Source organism: Peromyscus maniculatus, chromosome 7 (genome assembly GCF_049852395.1).
Source record: "Peromyscus maniculatus bairdii isolate BWxNUB_F1_BW_parent chromosome 7, HU_Pman_BW_mat_3.1, whole genome shotgun sequence".
In the NCBI taxonomy this organism is placed as follows: domain Eukaryota; kingdom Metazoa; phylum Chordata; class Mammalia; order Rodentia; family Cricetidae; genus Peromyscus; species Peromyscus maniculatus.
The window spans coordinates 94588243-94612653 of NC_134858.1; the positions used below are offsets into that span (position 1 = coordinate 94588243).

The 24411-nt window shown below is 49.1% G+C and overlaps 1 protein-coding gene across 1 annotated transcript in view; it reads right to left on the bottom strand.

The window, feature by feature from the left end:
• The window catches only part of Spsb4 (splA/ryanodine receptor domain and SOCS box containing 4), a 74869-nt gene that overhangs the window by 41556 nt on the left and 8902 nt on the right, over positions 1–24411 (bottom strand). Inside the window, exon 2 of the mRNA XM_006975159.4 lies at positions 12439–13285. Coding sequence (XP_006975221.1) covers positions 12439–13132 — 694 coding nt within the window. The 5' untranslated portion in view covers positions 13133–13285. The remainder of the gene's footprint in view (positions 1–12438; positions 13286–24411) is intronic.

Sequence of the window (24411 nt, forward strand, 5' to 3'; positions counted from 1 at the left end):
CTTACCACTGTCCTAGTTCTCAACTAGGTATCCATTCATGCAACTAGCACTTACTGAGAAGCCACCAAGTGTCAGAAACTGGGTCACAGGGCAACAGGATGGCAAGGAGATACAGAGACCTGAGGGACTAAGAATGTACCTATATGACCTTGGGGGGACAGAAGGACACATGTGAGAATGGGATTGTTTCTGGGAACCTGGCTTTGGGCACATTGCCTATCAACCTAGAGGCCTTAAGTATGTCCTGAGGAGATATGGGTGGAGTATGGACATCTTTCCCAACAATGGTACCTTACACTTCACTTAGGCGGCACACCTTCTCCCTTTGGGAAGGAAAGCAGCTGACCTGTGCTGTGGTTTGAAAGAAAATGGCCCCCAAAGGGAGTGGCACTATTAGGAGATGTGGCCTTGTTGGAATGCTGCGGGCCGCAGGAATATATCATAAGAACTCAGCTGGTTTTGGCAAAGTCACTACCCGGAGGAATCAGGGAACTCCTCCAGAGGAAGCCAAATCCCAAGGAGTTTTTGGTGTTACTTGGCTTGTTATATATCAGCTGTCTTCTGTTATGAAAATCATGTGTGCCTTCATAGTTTTCCCAATTGATTTTTCCCTAAGAAGGGCTAACAATGTGGACTGATCACTCTCTAGACATACACATTCCAGGCATTTGGAGAACAGCCTCAGGAAAGGCTTTCTCTGGAATCAGATATCTCCCCTAGCCACTTTCAAGGACTAAAGGAGACATCACCCAGGTGGTCACCCAATTTCCGAGGATTAACAGTGATAACAACCCACAGGCGAGTCTCCTGACTTAAGGTAAATTCCACAAGGGGACACCGCCTAGGTCAGCTAGATATTAAGTAATAGCTTTACACAATTTAGCTCGGACCCTCCTTTCTTATAGCTTTACTAACTTTATAGAACTCTAACTACTTACCTAACCACTTCTAGGAATATTTAGATAACTTTCTGCGCTAACAGCTATGCTCAGCCAGAACTCCCAGCTCAATCCTCCCTGTAATTATCACTATTGGTAGCATCCGGCCAGGTGCATCCCCAGACGGAGGAAGTACCTTATCAGAGATACCTCTGTACTCTCTAAGAACAGACTTAAGCATCCAGCCTACCTGTTTGAGAAGGCCTGGTGGATGTGCTAATTAAGCTTAACTTCCTCCTTTCCCAAATCTTACCTCCAGTTCCAGATCTCCCTTTAACTATCACCAGAGGCATCTAGCTGTGCACAGGTTGCCTAGAGACTGAGCACACTTTCCCCCATCCTGCAGAAAAACGGCAGACAGCTTGGACAGATAGGAGCCACAGGAAAAAAAGAAGACAGTTTTATTTTCTCCCATTGGCCTAGCAACTTAGAGATTTTTAATGTCTTTTACCAAACACATTTAAGATTATAGTTGTGCACATAAGATCCCTCTTCTTAGATATTACCCGTATTTAGCCTTTAGTTAATTCATTAGTCACTTCCCCTTTGGGTCACAAATGGCAATTAACAACTAGTGTCCCTCTTTGTAATTCTTATCAACCCTCCATTTGATCCTGATAGCGGACAATCACTGCCTGAGGAAGTTCAGGCTGTGTGTCCTGGGTGGAGGGGAGGATTGTGATTTTGGGGAGATATATAACTGTAAAGCAGAGGACAGAGAAAAAAAAAGAGAATGGAAGAACTAGATGGGTAAGAATTTGAGAGGAACGAACCGAGATGGGGAAGAACTAGATTGAAGGGCTAAAAGAGAGGACTAGAGGAACGAGATGAAAGACGAGGAAGAGCCAGATGAGAGAGAAGGAGACGGGAAAAGAGCTGATAGGGGGAAGAACTAGATAGATGAGAACCTAGAAGGGACAGAACTAGATGAAGGAATTAAGATAGAACCTAGGGACAGTAGATAAATATAGAGAAATCAGGCAAGAAAGGAGCTAAACATGAGAGCAGAATAGAAGCTGTGTAGAGAGAGAACTATCACAGAATAATAAAGTGTATGAACTAAGGAGTTTCATGTACATAGATTCATTTCTTCTCATTAAAGATTAATTATCAGCTGGTTGTAGTTTCTTCCCGGACCCTGGGAGGGGACTATCGAGGGGCTGGACCCCCATAGTCCTCGATATTGGAGGAAGTGTGTCACTGTGGAGGTGGGCTTTGAGATCTCATATGTGCTCACCCAGTGTTCACTTCCTGTTGCCTTGGATCAAGATGTAGAATTCTCCAGCACCATGTCTGCCTGCACGCTGTCAAGCTGCCATGCTCCCTGCCATGAATGATAATGGACTGAACCTCTGAAACTGTAGGCCGTCATTTCAATTAAATGTTTTTCCTTTGTAAGAGTTGCCATGGTCATGGTGTCTCTTCACAGCAATAGAAACGCGAAGCCATCTGCTAAGCATGTCTTTGGTCTCAGAGCTTTGGAAGCTGGACCTTCACTTCTGCCTTGTACAACATTCTCCAACCTGCTTCTAGAAACTCAGGATACCATTCCTCACTCTGCTCTGCCCACACACTCCCCATCTGTCCCTTATCTCAGCAGGGCATCCCAGATGGCTAGCTTCTAGCCAGTGCTGGACTTTTGGCACAAACAGACTGACATGTTCCAGGGCCACTGCAGGATTCCTGATCAGGAAGGTGATATCTAGTACAGTATTTCAACTTCTCCAAGAGAGGTGCCAAGTGACTAACTGGAGGGTGCCCACAATACTCCCGCAGGTGACAGACCAGCTGAGAGACCCTCCCAGAGGAAGCCAGTCAGAGGACTGCAGAGCCAGGACTGAGAACTTTAGATCAAGACCCGAGAAATCACAAGTCACCTAGCACTCATTAAAGTTCTCAGGATCCAAAGGAAGGGTCAGGATGACAGACAGCCAAGTGACACCCCAAATTATGAGGAAACACAGAAAAGTCACTGGCAAGCTTGCCAATGGGTATGGGGTATAGTCTAGAGCCAATGTGTAGCTAAGACTCTAATAGGATGGCAGAGCCCTTCCAATGTGCCCAGTACCACCACCATGCAATTCTAATGTGATTTTATGCTCATGTCCCTAAGGTGACCAACTCTTCTGGGTTCTAGATTTCCAAAGAAGTCTTGACATAAACATCCCATCTGACTCTTAGCACATGGCCTAAGTTCACGACTCTAGCCCTTCACTGCTAGCAAGGCCCAAGCCTCAGGCAGAGGACTGTCCTCTACCTCACTAAACACCAGAAACAAATCTGCATCTGCCCTGGGGCACCCCTGCCAAATGATTTTTGAAGGGCAAGTTCTGGAACTCAGTCTGGGTCCAAATGGAGCTCCTTGAAAGCATGCACTGGGTCCTGGAGAGACAGCTCAGTGGTTAGGAGCGTTTATTGCTGTTGCAGAGGACCTAGGTTCCCAGCACACACATGGCAGCTCATGACCGACCATCTGTAACTCCAGTTCCAGGGGATCACATGCCCTCTTCTGAACTCTGCAGACACTAGACATGAAGGTAACGCATATGCATACATGCATGCGGGCAACACACACACACATGAACATCAAATAATCTTTTAAAAAAAGCATGTCCTGAAAGGATGCTAAAGCTAGGAAAGGTTAAGTCTTAGTATATCTGTCCTCTACTGTTCCACAGTGGGGTTCCAAGCTTGGTGAGTAGGAGACGGGGACCACGTGCTGGCCAGGTGCGGTCTCAAGGGCCTGTGGTGGGGCAGCCCTTGCCTGTCAGGGCTCCCAGCAGGCAGGTCACGAAGCAGGGTTCTCACAGCTCTATTTATAGAAGGTGGCCTCTGCACAGGATGAACCGGGAAAGCCAGCGAGGCAGTATTTTCCAAGCTCACACTGTCTTGGCTTAATTTCATCCTAGGCAAATAAATCATTAAGGAGGCCCTAAGCCCTGGAAGATCTGACGAAGAAGGCCATTACACAGCACAGCCTTCCCTTGAATTATGGAAGGCCTCCGACAGCAGCCTTATTAGTGTCTGGGCCAGACTGTAACTCATGCTAACCACCCCCTTGCTGTAACCAAAGGACGAGACAGGGCGAATCAGCTGGCTCCCTGATGGCAGGCAAAAGAAAAAAAAAAATGCTGCCGCCAGCCTTGCAGCCTGCCGCTCTCCCCACTTAACTGAAACAGCCCCTGAAAACATGCTTGCTCATTCACTGCTTTCCTAGCCCCTCCTACTCAGAATGGTCCCCAGTGCCATGGATGAGCCGGGAATTAGTGCAGTGGACTGCCCTGGCTTTAAGAGCACACAGCAGTGCAGGTGACCAGCACCAACATCAGCATCTTCGGGAAGCACACTGTAGCCAAGGCCTAGCTGTCGCCAGCAAAAACTGGGCATGACCCTCAGTGTTCTAGTTTGTGGCTTACAGGTAAGTACTAGACAGCTCCATGAGCTGGCTTTTCATCGTCCTGAGCCTCCAACATCCCGTGTGCAAAATGGGCTTGTGGGTGGGAGGGGAGCATTCAAAGCGGTTCAGTGAGCCACCAAGCAGAGGGCCCTGAGCTGGCCCGGATGTGTTGGGGAGCTAAGCAGTTTGATCTGTGATGCTTTCCCAGTCACCTCACGGCAAAGCTCTGCCGTTATCATGTGGCAGATGGGGGAGGGGGCACAAGATGGGAGGGAGCAGGAGAGGAGAGGATAAGATACCGAGGCCCTAAAGGGACAAGGTGCAAAGCCCAGGACCTGCCCTGGCATCAGCTAGCAGGAGAGACAATGGGTACAGGCAGACCTGAGCAGCACCAGGCTTTGCTTTCATGGGCAAACAAGCCATTTCCAACAGGCCAAACTACGGAGGAATTGTAGACGAGCCTGGCTGCAGGGTCACCTGGCAAGGAAGAGGAGGATAGGAGGTGGGGGTGTCCGGGGACAATGTGGTGGGGACTCCTGCTCTGTTCCACACCTGCAGCACGTGGTACCACTGGCATCAGCCCAGACTTTGTTAGAAATGCAGAATCTTGGACCTCCACAGACCTAGTGGGTCACACATAATCTGTACTGTCCAAAGATCCCCGGGACAAATGTCATCACTACAGTCCCACCCCAGATGAGGGCTCTGAGAAACACAGTGGTCAGAAAGTTGTACCTATGCTGCCCACATAGTAAAAAGTAGGGTTCTTTCCCCAAGTATCTGGTTCCAGTGTCTGTAGAGGCTCTGGGCAGGATCTTTGTGTGTGTGTGTGTGTGTGTGTGTGTGTGTGTGTGTGTGTGTGTGTGTATTAAGAAGAGCAGGAAGGGAGCGATGCAGGCCTAATCCCTTGCTCTGAGCCAAAGGCCTCTGCACAAAAGCCTTCCTGGTCCTTGTAGTCCTCACTGACCTTGGCATCCCAACCTCCCCTATCCTGCATCATATACCAGCTTTCCAGTCCAGAGCCATGAACCACACTGGTGATTCACTCTCTCATTTCTTGCCAGGAACATCTTCAAAGGCTTTGGAACCTGGCTTTTGACTCTGGTTCTGCTGCTAATTGGTAGATGACCTTGGCAAGTCCTCCCAGTTCTCTGGACCATTCCACATCCGCCTATACAATGTGGCTACCACTTGGCTGCAGTACCCCAGGTTTTCTCACCCTAATACTTGGAGACACTCTGTCTCCCTCCCCTTTCCCTCACAAATGTCCACCAGCCCCAGCTTGGCCCTCCACCTAGCATCTCCTCCTGACTGGTACACACATGGTCACGGCAGGAGTGGTACCACGTGTTCACATGGCCCTGCTGAGTATGTGTTCACCAGGGAGGTTATCACTAGGAGATAGAGTCTGTCGGAGATACACTTGAACAAGACGCTCAGAGGGAAACCTTTGAAACGGCTCATGGAGAAGGCTTCCCTGGTGTGAATCCCTCTGATTTCAGTGTGGACCAAAGTTTACTAACAGCCGCTGTCCACAGTGGTTTTCCAACCCACAGGACAAAATTAGCACTTTTGTGTCTACTACTCTGTGAGAGCCTACCGTGTGCCAGAAACACATCATCCGTGATTCTAACACTTCACGGCAGAATAAATATTTCTCTTTTTCAGATGAACAAACTGAGTTTAAGAGTTAAAAATGACTTACTCAGGTGCCAGCTAGGTGGAGCAACTCAGACCCCAGGGTGCCAGGAGATCCTGAGGCCAGAGCTACCTCCAGACCACACTGGCCCAGAGTGACACTTAGTGTGACGCCAGTCGTGCCCACTCCCAATTCCAGAGACTGGCATCTACATGTGCAAGCCCTTGGTGAAGGCAGGGCTGTGTGCGACTGTTCATGACTATTAAATGTGGAAATTCCTTCAAAGCAGGGGCTGTGGCAGCTGAGCAAGGCTCTTTCTCAGCTGAAAAATCTGTTCCTTTTGTGGCGAATAAAAGGTAGGGGGCCGGCTCCTGAATGCCAAGGTCCTGAATGGAACTGCCTGGCCTATCACACAAGCTCCAGCTGGTCTGTTTGTGGAGACAGATGTGCCCCGAAAAGCACACAATGAAGAGTGGGGATAGGTCACAGGGGTCAGATTGCAAGAGGGCGGGCAGTGATCGCAGGCCAATTGTGACTCAGTCCCTGCTGTGGAGGAAAAAAGAAAGGCTATTCAGGTAGTGAGAGGCCAATACATTCGCGTGTATACACAGCACACCTACTATGCCATCTGGGCATGGGTGCTACACAAGGGGTAGCTGTGAAGACTGAGATGCAGCACCCTGTGCACTTGTCCATGGGTGCTATGTGGAGGGGTGGACGGACACTTAAGTAGATGCAGCAGATTTCAGAGGCATCTCCCTTCAGCAGCAGCAGCACCAAACATACATACCATGGTCTGCTCCGTGCAGGCAAGGACGCCAGGTTTGTATGGTGCTGGTGTACACCCTACATTCGGATTGGCTGGATTGGACAGCTGAAAAAAAAATCTCAGCGCAATAAGGTGTCTATGGCCTTCTTGGCACTAAAGCCATGTAACTCTACTGTACTGACAACTAGAAACCAAATCATCCACAGTGCTCACTGGCTGCCTGAGGTGAGCTCCGCGGAATGATGGGAAATGCAAACGTGTGATGACAGTTTCCATGGGTACACCTGCAGCGGGCCACCTAAGTGCTGGGCCAGACTTCACTTTTATATCACTTCCACAGCACGTGGCATAATCTTCCACGTATCCATCCCACTGCACAGATGGATAAACTGAGCCTTGAGAATGTTAAGTAGCGGGAAGGGGGAATACGTGGAATTCAAATTAAGATTAAAAGTTTATTCTTACAGGAAATTGCCTGGTCGTACAAAAAATAGGGATCTGAATAATTAAATCGTGAGACAACCATACTATGAAAATACATGCAACTGTTAATAAGAAATGAGGCCATTCTACCATAACTGATACTTAAATAATTGCCAAGATCCATTAAGATGGGGGAGGGCACCGTGATGCAGAGCTCTGCTTACAGTGTGATCCAAAAATTCCCTGCCGTAAATATTTCTGGAAGGCTACCCAAGAGACTGCTGGTGGTGGCTGGCGGTAAGGATGAGAGGGGGCTGGGACTAGAGAACGTGGTGGGGATGCTGCTTCAGTGCACATCTGTGTGTGCTGTTGACGGCTGTTCCCCACCCTACACCCTCACCTAGTCAAAGGAAACACAAATGCATTGAGTCTGGACTCTTCCCACGAACGTCTCCCCGGCCACCCATCATGCCTGCCTGAGAACTCCGTTACTTGAGCACAGAGGGCAAACCCTCTGAGTGGGGTCCGGGGACACTCACTGACGGTGCAGAGACAGACAGGGTCTCTCTGGTTGGCAGTGAGCTGGGATGACAACTGAGAGGAGATGGGGAGGTCAGACGTGGACCTTGGTGGAGGAGCCACACCCCATCCATCATCAGGGAAGCTGGGAGGACCTCGCTACCCACGCCAGGCTCATGAGCGTCGAGCTCGGCACAGAGCACGGATGCAGTCGGACAAGGGGAGGCTGTCCTTGCAGCCATCCTGTGGAAACCCTCTCTGGGCCCCATCAATAGCCGAAGCTTTGGCTGGCTGCCAGCCTCCTCGGCTGCACGGTTGCACCAATAAATACTTGTTGGCAGATCGATTAAACCATCTAGGAATGACATCTGGAAATATAGCTTCTTTGGCTTGGCTCAAGTGGACGGGCCTTCACAGCCAGCTAGTCTCAGGATACCATACCTGGGCTTCCACTCTCCATCCGAAAGTCAGTCCTAAGCGCCAAGGGGCCCTCTGCGCAGAACACCCCCAAAACAGTACAAACCAAACACCCCAGTAAAATGTTTAGCCTAGGGTACAGCCCATGGGTCCCTCTGACAAACAGAAGCACCAGTGCCCCTGTATCAAAGCTGTTGAAGCCCCGAGGCTGTTGGCCTCCATCTGGGGCTCCTTTTTCCCCACCTGCATCACTCACACCCCCTTCACCATTCGGGAACTCCAAGACAATGCCCTTCTGTTGTTAGCACTCAGCCACCAGCATGTGGAAAGAGGAGCCTTCAGGCCAGGGAGCAATTCCAGACAAGGCCAGGCCACCCCAGAGGTGAGCGTCAGAGCAGATGGGGCGTCTTCTGAGACACCATCTGCTTGGTGACGATGCACACCTGATTCCGGGCAGCAGCAGGGCCATCCTCTGCATCCAGCCTAGCTTTGCGGGGCACTCTGCAGAGCTCTTTGAGGGCAGGGGAGGAAGCAGTGGAGGGAGAAAAAGCAAGAGACAGGATGGCAGGGTCTCAGCTGAGTTCTCCACAAAGGGCCACAGTCAGGTGGAGCAGACTCTCCTGAGTGGTTTCCCCTGCCTTCCCTGCTAGGGCCCCCACGAGCATCTCACACCATTTGCCTCAGCCTGAATCCAGCTTCCTCAGCTATGAGTTGTGTGATTTTGAGCAACTCGCTCAAGCTCACTGCGCATCAGTTCCTTCAGGGTGAATGAAAGATGACCATCCATAGATTAGCTTACAGAGCATTTCAATGATCAGTTTTATAAAGGGCTTAGAAAAGAGCCCAGCAGGATGAGATACTTCTAGCTAGTGTTACTATTGCTCTGACTAGGTTGGCTCTAAACAACTGAGACAGCCTAGTCACGTGCCTGGCTTGGTCTGCACACATCTCAGCTACACACTTCTCAGCTCTCTCAGTTGCAGAGCTTTGAGCATCCTTCAGGTCTTTGCAGTAAACTCCCAGATGCTAAACCGTATCATTCCACGGCGTAGCAAAAGAACAATTCTATCCACGAGAGGTTCCAGGGCATCGTGCATTTGCAAGAGGAAATTGCGTTGCCAGGCGCTCTCGTCCCGTCAAACACGTGCTTCAGAGTTCAGTGTGGTAAGACCTTTTAGGGCTTGCTTTCACAGTCATAAAAATCATAAATCGAAAAAGAGTTATCCATTAACAACTTCCATTGCATTAGCGGAAAATGCTTTACAAAGGCCATTCTTTGCATTCCATTCATGACCCCCGGAACCTCTTTCAGCTCGGCTGCTAATTGCAGCAACAGGCTCCAACTACTAGGTGTCCGCTCGGTGCTGGTGTGTCTGATCGCCCCAAGCTGAAGAGGGGACGCTGAGGCTTTGAAGAGGGAGGTCTTTCAGGGAAGTAACCCCAAGGGACAGCCCTTTTATTCCTAACTATACTTTCATTCCAATCCCTCAACCCCAGACAGGTTACCATGTCTACAATCAAGAAAGCCTCAGAATTCAACCCACAGATCTTCATGTCGGGGCACCTACCCAACCCAGGGACTCTGGGGCCAAACTATTTCCCTCCCTGGGAATTCGTGGTGGAATTCAGCCCAGGTCACCCTCCACATACACAACATAGCTCTTTCCCAATCACAGCTCTGGGACTCCACGGTAGCCCGGGCTACCACATAGTCAGGGCTGGAGCATCCCTCTCTGCCATCATACCTCTACCCAAGGTAGAGGAGGCTACTCTTGTCTGGAGAACAGGCTAGCACAATGCCAGGCAAACTTAACCTGGTCATCAAACAGGAGATGCTACAGGCTTACATCATGACACCCTACTCCACCGTCACACCCCCACTCCATAGTCTCCTCCACCTCCTGAATCCTGTTCCGGATTCTGCCAAGCGGAAGAACCCCAGCCACTGGAGAGGACAATGACACCATCCAAAGGACCCATGAGGTCAAAATGCATCAAGCACAACTGCCTTTCCCACCTGGCCTCCTTCAGCAGTGCAGGAGATCCCTGATCTAACAGCCACAAGAGAGCTGCAGGGACAACATGTCAGTGCCTTCGTTTTGCTGTTGAAGACCAAGCAATAGATAGACCGGAGTGGTCAATAACCAAAAGGAAATATTCTCTTTCAGGCTTTCACAGCTCCCCCTGCTGTCGATTTTAGACATTTGATCCTGGCTACCACTGATGTCAACACCCAGACTAAGAAAGGGATCCCATGCCCCATTTTACAGATGAGTAAAGTGGATCCTAGGGGATGAGAGTAACTCACTAGAGACAGAACCACTGAACTGGGGATGTACAGAGGTACAGGACACACCCTCCAGAGCTTTGGTGCAAGCCCAAATTAATTCCAGCAGCAAACGTCCCATTGGACCAGAGTGCTCACCAATGCCATTATTTCTCCGTGCCTTGGGTTTGCCTCACCATGTCTATCTAAGAGGATTCCAGACATTTTCTACAAGGCACCATGACGGTCACCCTGCTCAGAGCAGACTGACTCATCGGCTCCAGGGTTTTACAGTTAAACAAAAAAAACTAGAGCTTCATTCCACCATTAATCTTCGTCCAACAAGCACAGAAACAAATACCAGTTACCCCAGAGCTGGGAGGCCCGGCCACCCTTGCGCTGGCCGGCCACCCTTGAACTGTCTGTCTGTCTGTCAGCTCTCGGTCCGCTCAAGCAGACACACCGCTCAAGCCTGGCCTGTGCTTCCTCTTCTGGGGTGTTACTCTTGGGCTCTCAACTGAAGAGGGTGAACGTGGGAAAATCATTGGTCTCAGAGGCCAACATACCTGGGTGGGCGGGGACACGCATGCGCGGGGCGGGGGGGGGGGGGGAGGCGGGGCGGCGCTGTTTATGGTTCTGGAGTTCTGTGCTTCAAGGTTTTTGTTTGTTTGTTTTCGTTTTCTCTGTCTTTCAGAAAGGAAAACGGGGTCTGGAATCAGCCACACTGGCTGACAGTTATATCTCTCATTTAAAATGAACCCTGGAATTGGGGCTGCAAGCACTCACTTCTGTAAGTTTTGGTAGGGGTGTGGGAGGAAGTCTACAGATGGGTGCTGGTGGACTGGTCCGTAAGACACTTTTCTCACTGCTGTGACCTAACACCTGACGAGGAGGGACTTAAGGGTGAGCTCGTCCTGGCTTAGGCTTAAGAAGGTATAAGGTCCCCATGACAAGGAAAGTATAACACACAGCCGGAGTAGGAGGCAGCTGGTCACGGGACATCTGCAGTCAGGAAGCAGAGAAGCTGACATAAAGTGGAGCCAGGCTCTAAAAACTCAAGATCCATCCTCCTCCCCCCACCATGATCAACTTCCTCCCCCAAGGCTCCAATTCCTGAAGGGGGGTGAGAATTCAAACCTGAGCCTACGGGGGACATTTCATGTTTAAATCACAATAGCTGGTATGTGTGAGCAAGCCCAACCAAGTGCTGGGATTCAAGATGTGGCATGTAGCCATGTGTGCCCTTCCTGGAGGCTGCCCTTCCTCCCCTGCCTCTGCCTCCCGAGTACTGGGATTAAAGGCGTCTGCTGCTGCCGCCGCCGCCGCCACCCGGCATTACTGTGGCTTTTAAGCCACCTCATGGGTTATGCGTTTTGAATAAAGGAGGACTTCATGTTGCTGGGGTAAAACCCAGCAGCCCACAGAGGAGTCTCACTTCAACCACACAGTCTTTAGCAGTTGCTGGGACAGTTCACAGTATCTAGATTTCCGGCTGTCTGGAAAAAATGGCAAAATTCCCTAGTCCAGGGCTGCGTTTCCTTCCACATGGCTATAGCCAGCTGGAGGTGAGAGGAGTTTACCTCCGTTGGCAGCTGCCAGAAGGAGCTGGGATTTGGGTGTTCAGACCTGCATACAGTAGGCGTCAATAAATGACAGTGGCTAACACTACCTCTTGTTTAATAGCTGGATTCCCACCCAGGGACTGGGCTGTGGTGAGATGCTCTCCAGCTGTGACCAGGTTGGGTTATTTCATAAATCTCTTCAGCACTCACAGGCTCTATCAAATGCATTGACTGTTCTGAGCACACACACGATCGATCCTACAGGGCCCTCCGAGGTGCCCTGAGTTAGATGATGTCCATCGTGCCCCCTTTGCAGATGGGAAAATTGAGGCACAGCCTCTAAGCTGCCAAGCCTTCAGCGAAGGCGGAATTCAAAACCACGCCCTGACCACTGCTGAAAACTGCAGGATTCCCCAACTGCTGCTCTTCCCGCTCTGCTTCCCCTCTCCCCAACTGTCCTGGGGCAGGAAGCCTCTACACCCCTTGCCACCTGGGCCAGCACACTTACGGTCAAGGCCATTGATGTAGCGCATGGTGACTTCGCAGTGGCCCCACACGGCACTCACCACCGGGTACAGTTTCTTGCCCTTGAGGCCACGGAAGGCCACCCCCAGGTACTGGCCATCCACGATGAAGCTAAGTGTGCCCTCGTCCATGTCCAGCACGACCAATAAGGAATCTGGCAGAGCGAAGGCCTCATCCGGCCCCAGGAAAGCAGGGTATGCCACCCCCGGCCGGTTCTTGCCGTCGTGGTAGAGGCGGCTGCGGCCCAAGTCCCAGCCCCACGACTCGGAGTCGCTGCCCACCAGTGCGGTGTAACCCACTGAGTGCAAAGGGGCACGGGCTGTGGCCACGCCCACCACAGCATGGGTGCCCCGCTGCCTAGCCGGCCAGTGGATCTGCCATGCATGCAGGCCCCGGGCATGGCCCACCTTGCCACGGATGCCATCCGTGCTCTGGGCCACCGGGTGGCGGTGGAAGGTGAGGCGGTCGTCGTCCTTGACGAAGACGTTGAGTGAGCGGTCCTCGGGGTTCCACGCGTGTCTCAGCTGCACAGCCAGGCCTGCCGCAGGCATGTCCAGCAGCTGGTCTAGCCGCCCTGGCCGCCCGGGCTCTGAGCCTCGAAGCTCCCGCTTGGCTGGCCGAAGCGTTGGTTCTCGCACCTCCACGGACTTGAGGCTCCCAGAGAGCTTCTGACCCATGGCTCACTATGGGGAGGGGACCGCTGCGGGCCACTGCTACCTCGCCGGAGCCTCCACTCCCCGCAGCCAGGGATGGACCCCGAGGCTGAGAACCAGGCTTCCTGATGGTTGATCTCCACAGCCTCTGCTGGGCTGTGGCAGGGGCCCAAGCTCCTGGAAGGAAGCAAAGGGCACAGGTTAAGACAGAAGCATCAACACTCAACTACTCATCCCTTCATTTATATCCAGGCCTTGGTAGGGCCCTTTGCAAGGTCCTACCGCATAATTAATGTGCATAATAATTAATGATGCTTCATATCTAGTACTTTCCAAGTATATGAGATATGGCAGACACTGCCCTCAATGATTAAGGTTTCTCCGGTCATCTAAATCTTAAAGAGGTCAGTGATTAGCCAGTCTCACAGGTAATAAGTGACTGAGCCAACCGTCAAACCAAGGTCCTTTGCTCTCAGAGTCTGTTCTGGGCACCAGAGCAACCGCTGGAAATCACTGTCCCTATAAGAACTGAACCCCAAGACATTGGAGTGCTGAGACATGGGGCCATACACACTTAGCATGTGGCTCATGGGTTTGGAGCTCCAGTTGTCTGGAGCTTTAAAAAAACATCTTAAAATGTAACCAGGTTTGGGAAGCAAGACATAGAGCAAGTGTCCAGCAGGGTCACCCAGGGGCAAGGATTCCAGCAACTATTTGAGGATGGTGTGTTGTCACCACGGGAAAAGAAATGGCAGAGAGAGGAAAAGAGAGCTCGTCCGTCCAAACTGTGGAGCCGGACAACACTGATACAAATCCCTCTCTATCTGAAGCCTCTCCTGGACTCCACTTTCCTCCTCTGTAAGATGGGATGAAACACCTCCCTCCAGGTGGTATGAGAATCTGAAAGATGATACATTAAAAGCTCAGATCTGGGGACTCTGGAGGCAGGTGTCCTCTTGCCTCCAGGCATCCCACAGGGAATTATTTCTCTTGGATACACACCAGTGTTTTCCCTGGGTATAGAAACATCATTGAAACATTAATCCCAATCAGTATCCCTTAATGCAAGACGGTGATTTTCCAGGAGGAGGAGGAGGAGGAACTGGCCACAGTTAGGTCACTCAGGCTCCTGGGATCTTGGGGTGCTTAGATGGCCCTAAATATGAGAAGAGGAAGGTTGAGTTTTACCCCACCAGACTCCCACAGCTGGCAGAGGACAGTGTGCCTTCTTCTTCCCTAGCCTGAGAGCAGCTTGGCTCAGGGCGACTTCCCCAAGACAAACAAGAAGATAGGATGCTGCCATGCTCTGTCCTGCCTATCTATGACTTCCTAATGGCCAGTCTTCACTGTCAACTCAAGAAGCACCTATGAGATTAGTAAAGCTCACCTCTGGGTATATCTGAACCAGGACATTTCCAGAAAGAGTTAACTGAGGGTGGAATGCCCACCCTAAATGTGGGCAGCACCATTCCATAGGCTGGCGATTCAGATGGAATAAAAGGGGGAAAAGAGAAAGCTGCCTACTGTAGGCATATTCTCTCAACCTGCCTGGCCACCATCACCACGAAGTGAGCTGCTGTGCTGGGCCACACCCTTTTCTCCATGTTAATCAGAAACCTCTGCAATTGCAAGGAAAATACATCCTTTCCTCTTTTTTTTTTTTCCATTTTTATTTTATCTGCATTGGTATTTTGCCTGCTTGTATATCTGCGTGAGGGTCTCAGGTCCCCTAGAACTGGAGTTACACATACTTGTGAGTTGCCACGTGGGTGCTGGGAATTGAACCCAGATCCTCCGAAAGAGCAGTCAGTACTCTTAACCACTGAGCCACCTCTCCAGCCCCTAAAATCCTTTAAGTCATTCCCTCGGGTCTTTTGTCAGAGCATGAAGGATGACAAATGCAGAAAACTGATGCTCAGATGCAGCTGGTGCTGCGACTGTACCTGACCATGGTACAGAAACGCGTGGAACTAGTGGGAGAATTCAGGAAAGTTTGCAGAAGCCAGCCAGAGATATCCTAGAATGCTATAAGCACAGCCTAATGGGTGATTCTGAGACCTTAGGACACCAGGGTGCTGAGAGGAATGCCAATGAACAGTAAAGGCATCTCATCCAGTTCCAGGCAGAAACAATGTCTCGTGGGAACTGAACCAAGACCATGTGTTACTCTCTGGCAGAGAAGCTGTGCATATTTTGCCCATGTCCTGAGACTTCACAGAGGCTGAATTTAAAGGTGAAGAATGAATGAATTTGGGGGAGGGAGTCTCAGAGCAGCCCTGTGTTCAGGCTATGACTAAGTTTGGCTCTTCGGCCAGATTCACAGTGAGGTCTGGGAGCAAAATACACAGCGAGAAGATCCTAACCCTTAAAAAGATACTGGGATGGGTACCACTGACTGTCAACTTGGCGAGACCCAGGGTCACCTAAGAGACCAACCTCTGCTTGTGCTGTGGGGGAGTTTCTGGGCTGGCTTGGAGTAGGAAGACTCACTCTCCAATGTGGGCAGCACCATCCCATAAGCTGGGGCCCTGGCCTGAATAAAAAGGTGAGCTGAGTCAGCATTCTTCTCTCGTTCATCTCTCAGCATGGGTGTGATCTGCCCCACAGTCCTGCCGTCCAGCTTTCTCCGCCATGACCAACTGTATCAAGCTGTAACAAACCCTTCCCTTAAGGTGCTTCCGTCAGGGTTTTCATAGCAACGAGAAAAGTAACAAATACAGAAGCCACAGCAGTGTGGCCTCTAAAGAGATCAGAGGAGCAGTTCTCAACCTTCCTAATGCTGCAACCCTTTAAAACAGTTTGTCATGTTGTGGTGACCTCCCCCCCCCAACAGAAAACTATTTCCATTGCTACTTCATAACTGTAATCTTGCTACTGTTACAAAGTAGCAACAAAAGTAAATAGCTGATATGCAGGATATCTGATATACGACCCCTGTAGGAAAGGCATCGCAAACCACAGATTGAGAAACACTGGGTTAGTGCCATTTATAGAAGGGCATCAGGACAACTAGAAAGATGCCTTGAGAGCATCTGCGGAATTGGCTCAAGAGTGTGAAGGTTTTCACTTATTTGAAAGACTCTGCCCCAAGAAGAGAACTCCAGGATACCTGTACCAGGCACCTAGGAAATAGTCTCTGTTTTCAATCATTAAGGCACTCAGGCCACTTCAGTCATGACCCAAGATGCTCTGGCTATTGCTTGAGGAGGTGGTAAATCTAGCATTATCCGCCATGCTGGTTTTGCAAGCATGCAGAATGCAAGAACTATTGGATCATGGAGGCTTAAACCTAAATTACAAAGGAAGCCTAGGTGTCTAGACAGCCTGTGACAGTTGTGGAATCCCTGCAGGCAAGGGAGTCCCAGGAAAAGTCAAGTGACTCTTCCAAGAGGGGGATGCATGAAACTGTGAAGGTGAAGAAGCCAGAGATGGCAGGAAGGTGGGATGTCTGCTGAAGAAGGCAGAGGGCACTGAGCAGAGACAGCCAACGGAGAGGCCAGGTGATCTACAAATGACCTGGTCATAGGACCAAGGGTGCTGGGGCCTTCCAGAGCTGACATCATGACGCCCCGTGCCCCACGTTTTCCCTAAGAGGTTTCAGTCTTGTTTCGGTTCTGTCCTTCCCATTCCCCAGCGCTGCCTATTGAAATGGGGATGTTTAGTCTGTGTTATTGTGTCTTGGAAGCACGTGACTTGTTTTTGACTTTGCAGGGGCCCACCGCTGAATGTGTGCATGGAGGTTCAGAGGATAATCTGGACTTGCAACTGTTGAGACTTTGGGGATACACAAGAGCGACTAAATGCACTTTAGGACATTATGAGACAGAATTGGGCCTTTTGAGAGCCAGAGGTGAAATGTTGTAGCTTGCATGTTAATTGATAAGAGGTGAACTTGTGATAGTTAATTCTTTTTCTTGAGTGTATGTGCACACAACTGTGTGTGTGTGTGTGTGTGTGTGTGTGTGTGTGTGTGTGTGTTTGTAGGTACAGGTGCATGTGTGTATGTGGGTGCATATGCACATATGTGTGTAAGTAACCCAAAAGTCAACCCTGAATGTATTCTTCAGGTGCCATCTGCCTTATTTTTTAAATAAGGGTCTCTCGTTGGCCTGGAACTCACCGAATAGGCTAAGCTGGCTGACCAACAAATCCCAGGGATCCATCACCTTTTCCACTCCCCCAGGGCTGGAATTACATGTACAAACCACCACGCCTGGCGTTTGTACATAGAGCTTCTGGGGATCACGCTCGGGTCCTTGTGTTTGTACGGCGGACACTTTACCTAAACCTGAGCCATCTCCACCCACGATAATCTTGAGTGTCAACTTGACTGGACTGAAAAGGGCCTGGGAGGGTCGACAGGTGCACCTCCAGTACTGCTACAGGCATTCCCTGTGTGCTCCTGGCCTCGGCCATCAGACCTGCCACAAGGAACTGGAACTCTGGCACTGTGAGCCAAAACAAATCCTTCTCCCTTTAGGCTGTTTTCTCAGGTGTTTTGACACAGACAGGAAAGTCTAATACCCCACCCGGACAGAAGCACACCCCAACGAAAGGGCAGAAGGGAAGGAAGGACCCCTGCTGCCACTCAGCATAGACACACATGTTTTGGATTTCTTTTTTAACCCTCTGGTTTTAGTCTCGGCCCCCACGTTCCTCTCTTTCTGTTGTCAGGCCTCCGCTGCAACTGGTATCAACTCTATTTGGAAAAGTTCTGGGTAATGTTTGAGCTGAGAGAATACTCGATCACAAAAATTCCCAACACTTCCTAGTTTAAAGGCGGCAGAATAAAACTACTCATGTTCTTATCTGAAATCCCCCAAAATCAAGGAGAAAGAGAACTAGAAAATGCAAAGGTCCTCTTCAGCAAAGCTGGACACATTTGTAACCCAAACCCTAGCTTAGGAGGGAAAGGCTGCCAAACACAGTCAGAGGCGGCCCGGAGCAGCCAAGATCAAAGCTGGTCCAAAGCACCTCGAGAAGGCACCTTGCGGGTCAGGGCTGTGGGAAGGCCTGCAGAGCAGACCAGCAGCTGGGATTCCTGAAGGAAGAATCCATTGGTCTAAATCAAGAGCGTCGGGCACAGGATGTGCAGTCTGGTGTCAGGAGCTGCCTTTGGCCTCTCAGGGAATGAGAAGGCAGGGTAACAGAGGAAACCACAACCTGCCTCCTTCACCGGCAGCAGAGGGGAGGCAGGGCAGGGAGGAGAGAAGCTCATAGCTACAGCTCTCTGCTGACTGAAAAGAAGCAACTTCCAAAAGAAATCATCACCCCGTGAACGAGCAATCCTGCGCCCTTATTGTAATTTCCAGAACTTCTTCTGCGCACGCCGTCTGCAAAATCCTAATCCAGGACAGTGCGCCTCCATCAGCGAGAACCATATCTGGATGTAGTGAAGGAAACTATCCTATCGGAGGGCGGCTCAGCCAGTAGGGTGCTTGTCGCCAAGTGTGAAGACCTGAGTTTGATCCCAAGACCCATGGTAGATGGAAGAGAACCAATTCCCAAGTTGTTCTCTGCCCTCTGCGTGAACGGTGTGGCACTCACACCCTTCCCCCAACCCCGCGCTCACCCTCCCCTCACCCCACAAACACAAAATGAGTAAATGTCATTTAAAAATGTTAAGATCCTATCAGAGAAACAAAGGAGAAAGGGAAAAAAGGCAACTCAAGAAAAGCCATGTCATTTAAAAATGCTTAGATCCTATCAGAGAAACAAAGAAGGAAAAAAAGGAAAAAAAGGCAACTCAAGAGAAGCCGTCATCTAAAGCAGCTGCCGTAAAGCAGCTAGAAACTGTGATCGAATCGGTAAACAATCTTTGCAGTTACTCATTTTAGAAGGCAGGCAGTCTAAACAAAAGATTAAATTCATTCTACATAGTTATTCTAAAGATAACTTCCCCAACCAACAATAAAGCACAAACCTTCTAAACTGTCAGAAGGGAGGCGGCACAAAGTAAAACAGACCGTACCCTGGAGGGCTTTGTTTTAAAAAGCTATTGAAGCAAGAAGACATAAAGATATAAGATGTGATAGTAAAACTAAGACCAAAGTAGTAGCCATGTCAAAGAACAGCCATAACAATCTACTCAAAGGCAAAGACGAAAACTAGGAACCAGACAAAAATCCCCTGCCACAGACAACACAGGAGAGCCATCTCCAAACAAAGTGAGTCAGAGCCAGAAACAGCGGAAGGACAGACACACAGCCAGCTATGGGGAAGTCCGTACCTAGAACAGCCTCAGCACCAGGCAAGTAAAGTGGATTTCAAAGCAGAAGTTTTAAATGAAGCCAAGGAGAATGTCTTGCAGTAATAAAGGAATATGATCCACAGCTAAAAATCAAACATGTCAGATGGAGCCCACAATTCAGAGCAAAGCTAGAGGGACTCCGGGGCAGGTGATTTTAATTCCCATCTTCCAGCTCACGAGCGGTCAGTTGACCAAATGTAATATAGACAACGAAAAGGCAAAGAGTCATACGCCAGATCTAGTTGATGTGTGGATTTGTGTTCTGTGTCTCAAAAGCAAAGAGTGCGCGTTCTTTCAGGTGTTCAGGGAACCACTAAAAACTTTTCCTGATTGGCAGCTCATAACTGCCTATAATTCCAGTTTCAGGGGTCTGACACTTTCACAAAGACATACATACAGGCAAAACATGAATGCACATGAAATAAATAAATTATTTTTTAAAAAAAACCCTTTTCCTGCATATTAGACCACAAACAAAGCTTCAGAAAGTGGGGTGGGAGATATCACAAAATCCGATCACTGAGCATTTTGTAGATTTTCTTTAAACAATTCCGACTTTAACATTTCACATACAAATGCATGGTATCTAGGAAGTAACAAAAAAGCCATCTATTAAATCTGTGGGATGTCCCTGACACAAGGAAGAAGAAGCCATAGATAATGTGTTTACAGTAACAAATTTTTTTTTACAGTTTTCCATTTATTTTGGGGTGAGGGGCATGCTCGCAAGGTGAGAATGTGGGGATCAGAGGACAACTTAAGGGAATCAGTTCTCTCCTTCCACGACATAGGTCCTGGGATTGAACTCAAGTCATCAGGTTTGGTGGCATGGACCTCCACCTTCTGGGTGAGTCATCTCACCGGACCCCACACCAGAATTAGGTAGAAAAATATAACAGGATTAAGAGAAAATCCAAGAGCTAGTTCTTTTTTTGTGGAGAGAGGGATAGATATCACTCTATCCACAAACTAAAGGTAAACCAGTAACTAATCCAGTTTAACCACACTGTGATATCTAGTAGCAATTATTACCTCTTACCCAAGCCTGTCCCACTGCCCTCCACGTGCATAATGAAGCGGCACTTTCTCTGTGGTTCCTTCTCCCCCAGCACGGAAGCACGTTCTCATCGTAAAGATAACAGAACAAATTCCAGCTGGTGGGCCAGGGGACCCAGGATGCCCAACCAGCCAGCACGCCTCCAAACTGTCAAGGTCACTGAAGACAAGAAAAGGTCAAGAGTCGGTGACAAGCAAAGAGGAGCCCAAGGGGACATAAGGACCAAACATAGGATGGGTTCCCTGGTGGGATACTGGAACCAAAAAAAAGGACTGTAGGCAAAAACCAAAAATCATTTGGGTAACAATAATGTAGCAATATCGGTTCGCTGGTTGGGACGAATCTGTAATACCAGTGTAAGAGCTAACTGCAAAGAAGGACTATGTATGGGGGGGTTGGTGAATGAAACCTCTCTGCTTGTTGGTTTAAACCTCCCCTCCCCCACACTGCTTTCTCTCTCCTTTCCTCCCACATTGAAGACTGAACCAGGGCCTCATGCAGCTAGGTAAGTGTTGGTTTAGTTTTTCTATGAGTCTAAAATTATTCAGAAAGTAAAACTTGTAATTAAATCTTAAATCGGTCTTTCAATTTGAGGAATACCAACACTTTACACTAACCAAACCTCACCACTTACCTTACAAACACCTAACCTAACACATTTGGACACATTTCACTGTTGTTGTTGTTTAGACAGGATTTCTCTGTGTGACAGTCCTGGCCCCAAACTCACTGAGACCCGCCTGCCTCTGCCTCCCAAGTACTGGGATTAAAGGCCTGTACCACCACCGCCCGGCAAGAAACAACTTTTAACTGCAGTGGAAAGCCATTTCTTTTATGTATCAGATTATTAAGATCCAGAAGATGAATGGCTCCTTGCAGGAGGTGTGGAAAAGCTGACAGCCTGTACATCACGGAACTGAATGTATTGTGGTCAACTCAGCATGGTAAATTAACTCCATCTTTCAAAAACGGCAAATGTACCCAATCTAGCAATTTCACTTTCCCCTTTTATTTAGCTCAATTGTGCGCAACATTTTACGCATTTGTTTCAATAGTAAAATATTGAGGAAAAGCAAATAGAAGACAGATTAAACTAATGATCAACCTACCTGCTGCTGTGGCTTAAGTGTGAAATGCCCCCCACAGGGGGACATTCCTGTGTGTGTGCATGAACACTTGAGTCCCAGGCACCCCTATTTGGGAAGTCCGTGGAATCTTTAAGAGACAGAACCCTTTGGAGAAAATGAGTCTCGGGAGGTGAGTTTTGAGGTTTTACAGCCCAATTCTGCTTCCTATCCACTCTGCTTCCCGACTACAGATGCCATGTGACCCACTGGCTTCCTGTTCCTGCCTTCTCCTGTGTGACAGACTGTATCCTCGTGAACTGTAAGCCAAATTGAACTTTTCCTCCCTTAAGTCGATTCTTGTTAAGTGTTTTTGCCACACAACGACAAAGCAGAACTAATCCAGGACATTGGCAGTGAGAAGTGAGGCCACTGCCGTGACAAATCTGGCCATGTGATAAATCAGACAAATTTGGGGATTTGACTGAAGGAGAAAAACAGAAAAGTTTGGAACACTGGGTTAAAAAAAAAAAAAAAAAAAAAACCACTTCAGAACAACTGTAAGCAGAACTTAGCAAAGTATTCTGGTGGGAGTTTGAAAGGCCAGAATCCTGAGAGAAATGTGGGCCGTGGAGGCTCAGCTCCTAAGGTGTCAGGACAGAACAAGGACCCTAGTGGGATCTGGGCTAGAAGCTACATGTGCTCTATTGTAGCAAAGAACATGGCTTCGCCCTGCCCCTGTCCGGAGAACTTGAGCGAGGCTGATTTTAAAGTAACAAACTAATGCCTTGGGCAGAGGAAACTCTGAGGGCAGGTAACACTCAGGCTGTGGAACCATCACTACTAACTAACCAGTCTTATCCAGGTCTGCAGTGAAAGTTAGCATCTGTGAAGCAGAGTAGTTTTCAAATGTGCCATCTGGCTTGTAAATGAGTGAGTATGGTAGTTTGAATGAGAACAGCTCCCATAGGCCCATATATTGGAATGCTTTGTCCACCCCGCCAACCCCCAATTGTTGGAACTGTTTGGGAAGGATTAGAGGTGTGGCCTTGTTGGAGGAAGTATGTCACTGGGGGCTGGCTTTGAGGTTTCAAAAACCCATGTCATTCCCAGTCTCTTCCTCTCCCTCTTTGGGCCTGCTGCTTATAGATCAGAGGTCTGCTCCATTGCCATGCCTGCCTGCCTGTTGCCATGCTTCCTGCCATAATGAACATAAACTCTAACTTTCAGGAACCATGAACGCCCAAATTAAATGCTTTCTCTCTTTCTTTCTTTCTTTCTTTCTTTCTTTCTTTCTTTCTTTCTTTCTTTCTTTCTTTCTTTCTTTCTTTCTTTCTTTTTCTTTCTCCTCCTCCTCCTCCTCCTCCTCCTCCTCCTCTTCTTCTTCTTCTTCTTCGTTTTTTTGAGACAGGGTTTCTCTGTCCTGGCTGTCCTGGAACTTGCTTTGTAGACTAGGCTGGCCTCAAATTCACTGAGATCCACCTGCCTCTGCCTCCCAAGTGCTGAGATTAAGGCGTGCGCTACCACCACCAGCTAAATGCTTCCCTTTAGTCACGGTGTTTGGTCACTGCAATGGAGAAGGAACTAAGACAATGAGGAGGTTGGAAGTTGCTTACCAGGCAGATGCAGAAGGAGAGACTGTCATCATGAATGAGGTTCACCCCATTAGAGAGAAATCCCCTGCTCTATATTAGGACAATAGGAGCTATGCAGACAAGACCCACCCCCCCATCATACACCCCAACTTGAATTGAAAAGAGAGAACCTGAACCAAGAAGGCATCTGAAGGGGTTCCCTGATCAAAACAACTTCCTAGGAAAGCAGTTCCAGATCTCACAAGGCATTACAGAGGCGGCTTCAGCTGTGACCAAGGTGACCAGGCTACATCTCAAGTTGGCAGTATTATTTGATTCACGAGGTACTGAACCAGGCATTGAAGATCATAGAGGCTTGCTCTATGGTTCCAGAGAGCCACTGAAACCAGGCAACACATGGGAGGGTCAGAGTTCCGAAAGGAGGCCCCGGGAGTCCACTACTAGGAAGCTTCGAAGGTAAAAAATCTATGCTGCCCTGGAGAACCCAGGATGTTAGAGATGTCAAAATTATGGGACATCTGCTGAGGAAAGCTGCAGGTATAGAGTAGATCTGGTCTAGAGAGGCTGTGTGTGTTGAAGGTGGCAGACCTGGAGGGCTGGGCTACCTAAGCTCTTTGGAGCCCAGATGATTTCATCATGAGTTCCAGGGGCTGGGCCTGGAGCTATAGGATTTGGCATCTTCCCGCTCTTTCCTTGATAGTTTCCCATTTCTCTCCATGTCTCTACTTCCTGGCAGCTGATGCAAAGTCACCAGCCCCTCTCCACCCCTGCAGCCTACTCTTTGCCACCATGCTGCACTGTGGCCCCTTGAACTAGAACCTCAAATAAACTCCCCCTCAAGTTCCTTGTCAAGTATTCTGTCACAGCACTGAGGGAAAAAAAAAACTGTACACATCTTACAGAACACCATGAGGAAAAGAATGCACTGGAATGGAAGATTCGAGAGACAGACGGAATCTAACAGACAAGGAATATTATTGTGGAGGGAAGAGTTCGAGGAGGGAGAATGGGATTAGAGATGGGTCCGAATGCAGCAAAGTGGATATCCCAGGGCAATTTTAGAAGACAGCTTGCTTTTGTCCTCTCACTCTTCCGACTGATTTTACCCAGCCCTTGAGCCCCAACCACACTGTAAAAGGTAACCCAGATTTTTGTGTGGGAAGCGTGGGGCCTGAATAGGGGGATGCTGGACCCAACATGGTCCAAGGACACACCTGTGAGTCTATACAGACTGCCCAAGGGTGGAAGCTGGGAGGCAAGAGAGCTGCAACCTGGCACTTTTACCGTTCATTAGAAGACACCTTATGTTCCTATAATAGTAGTCTAGGAAACTGAAG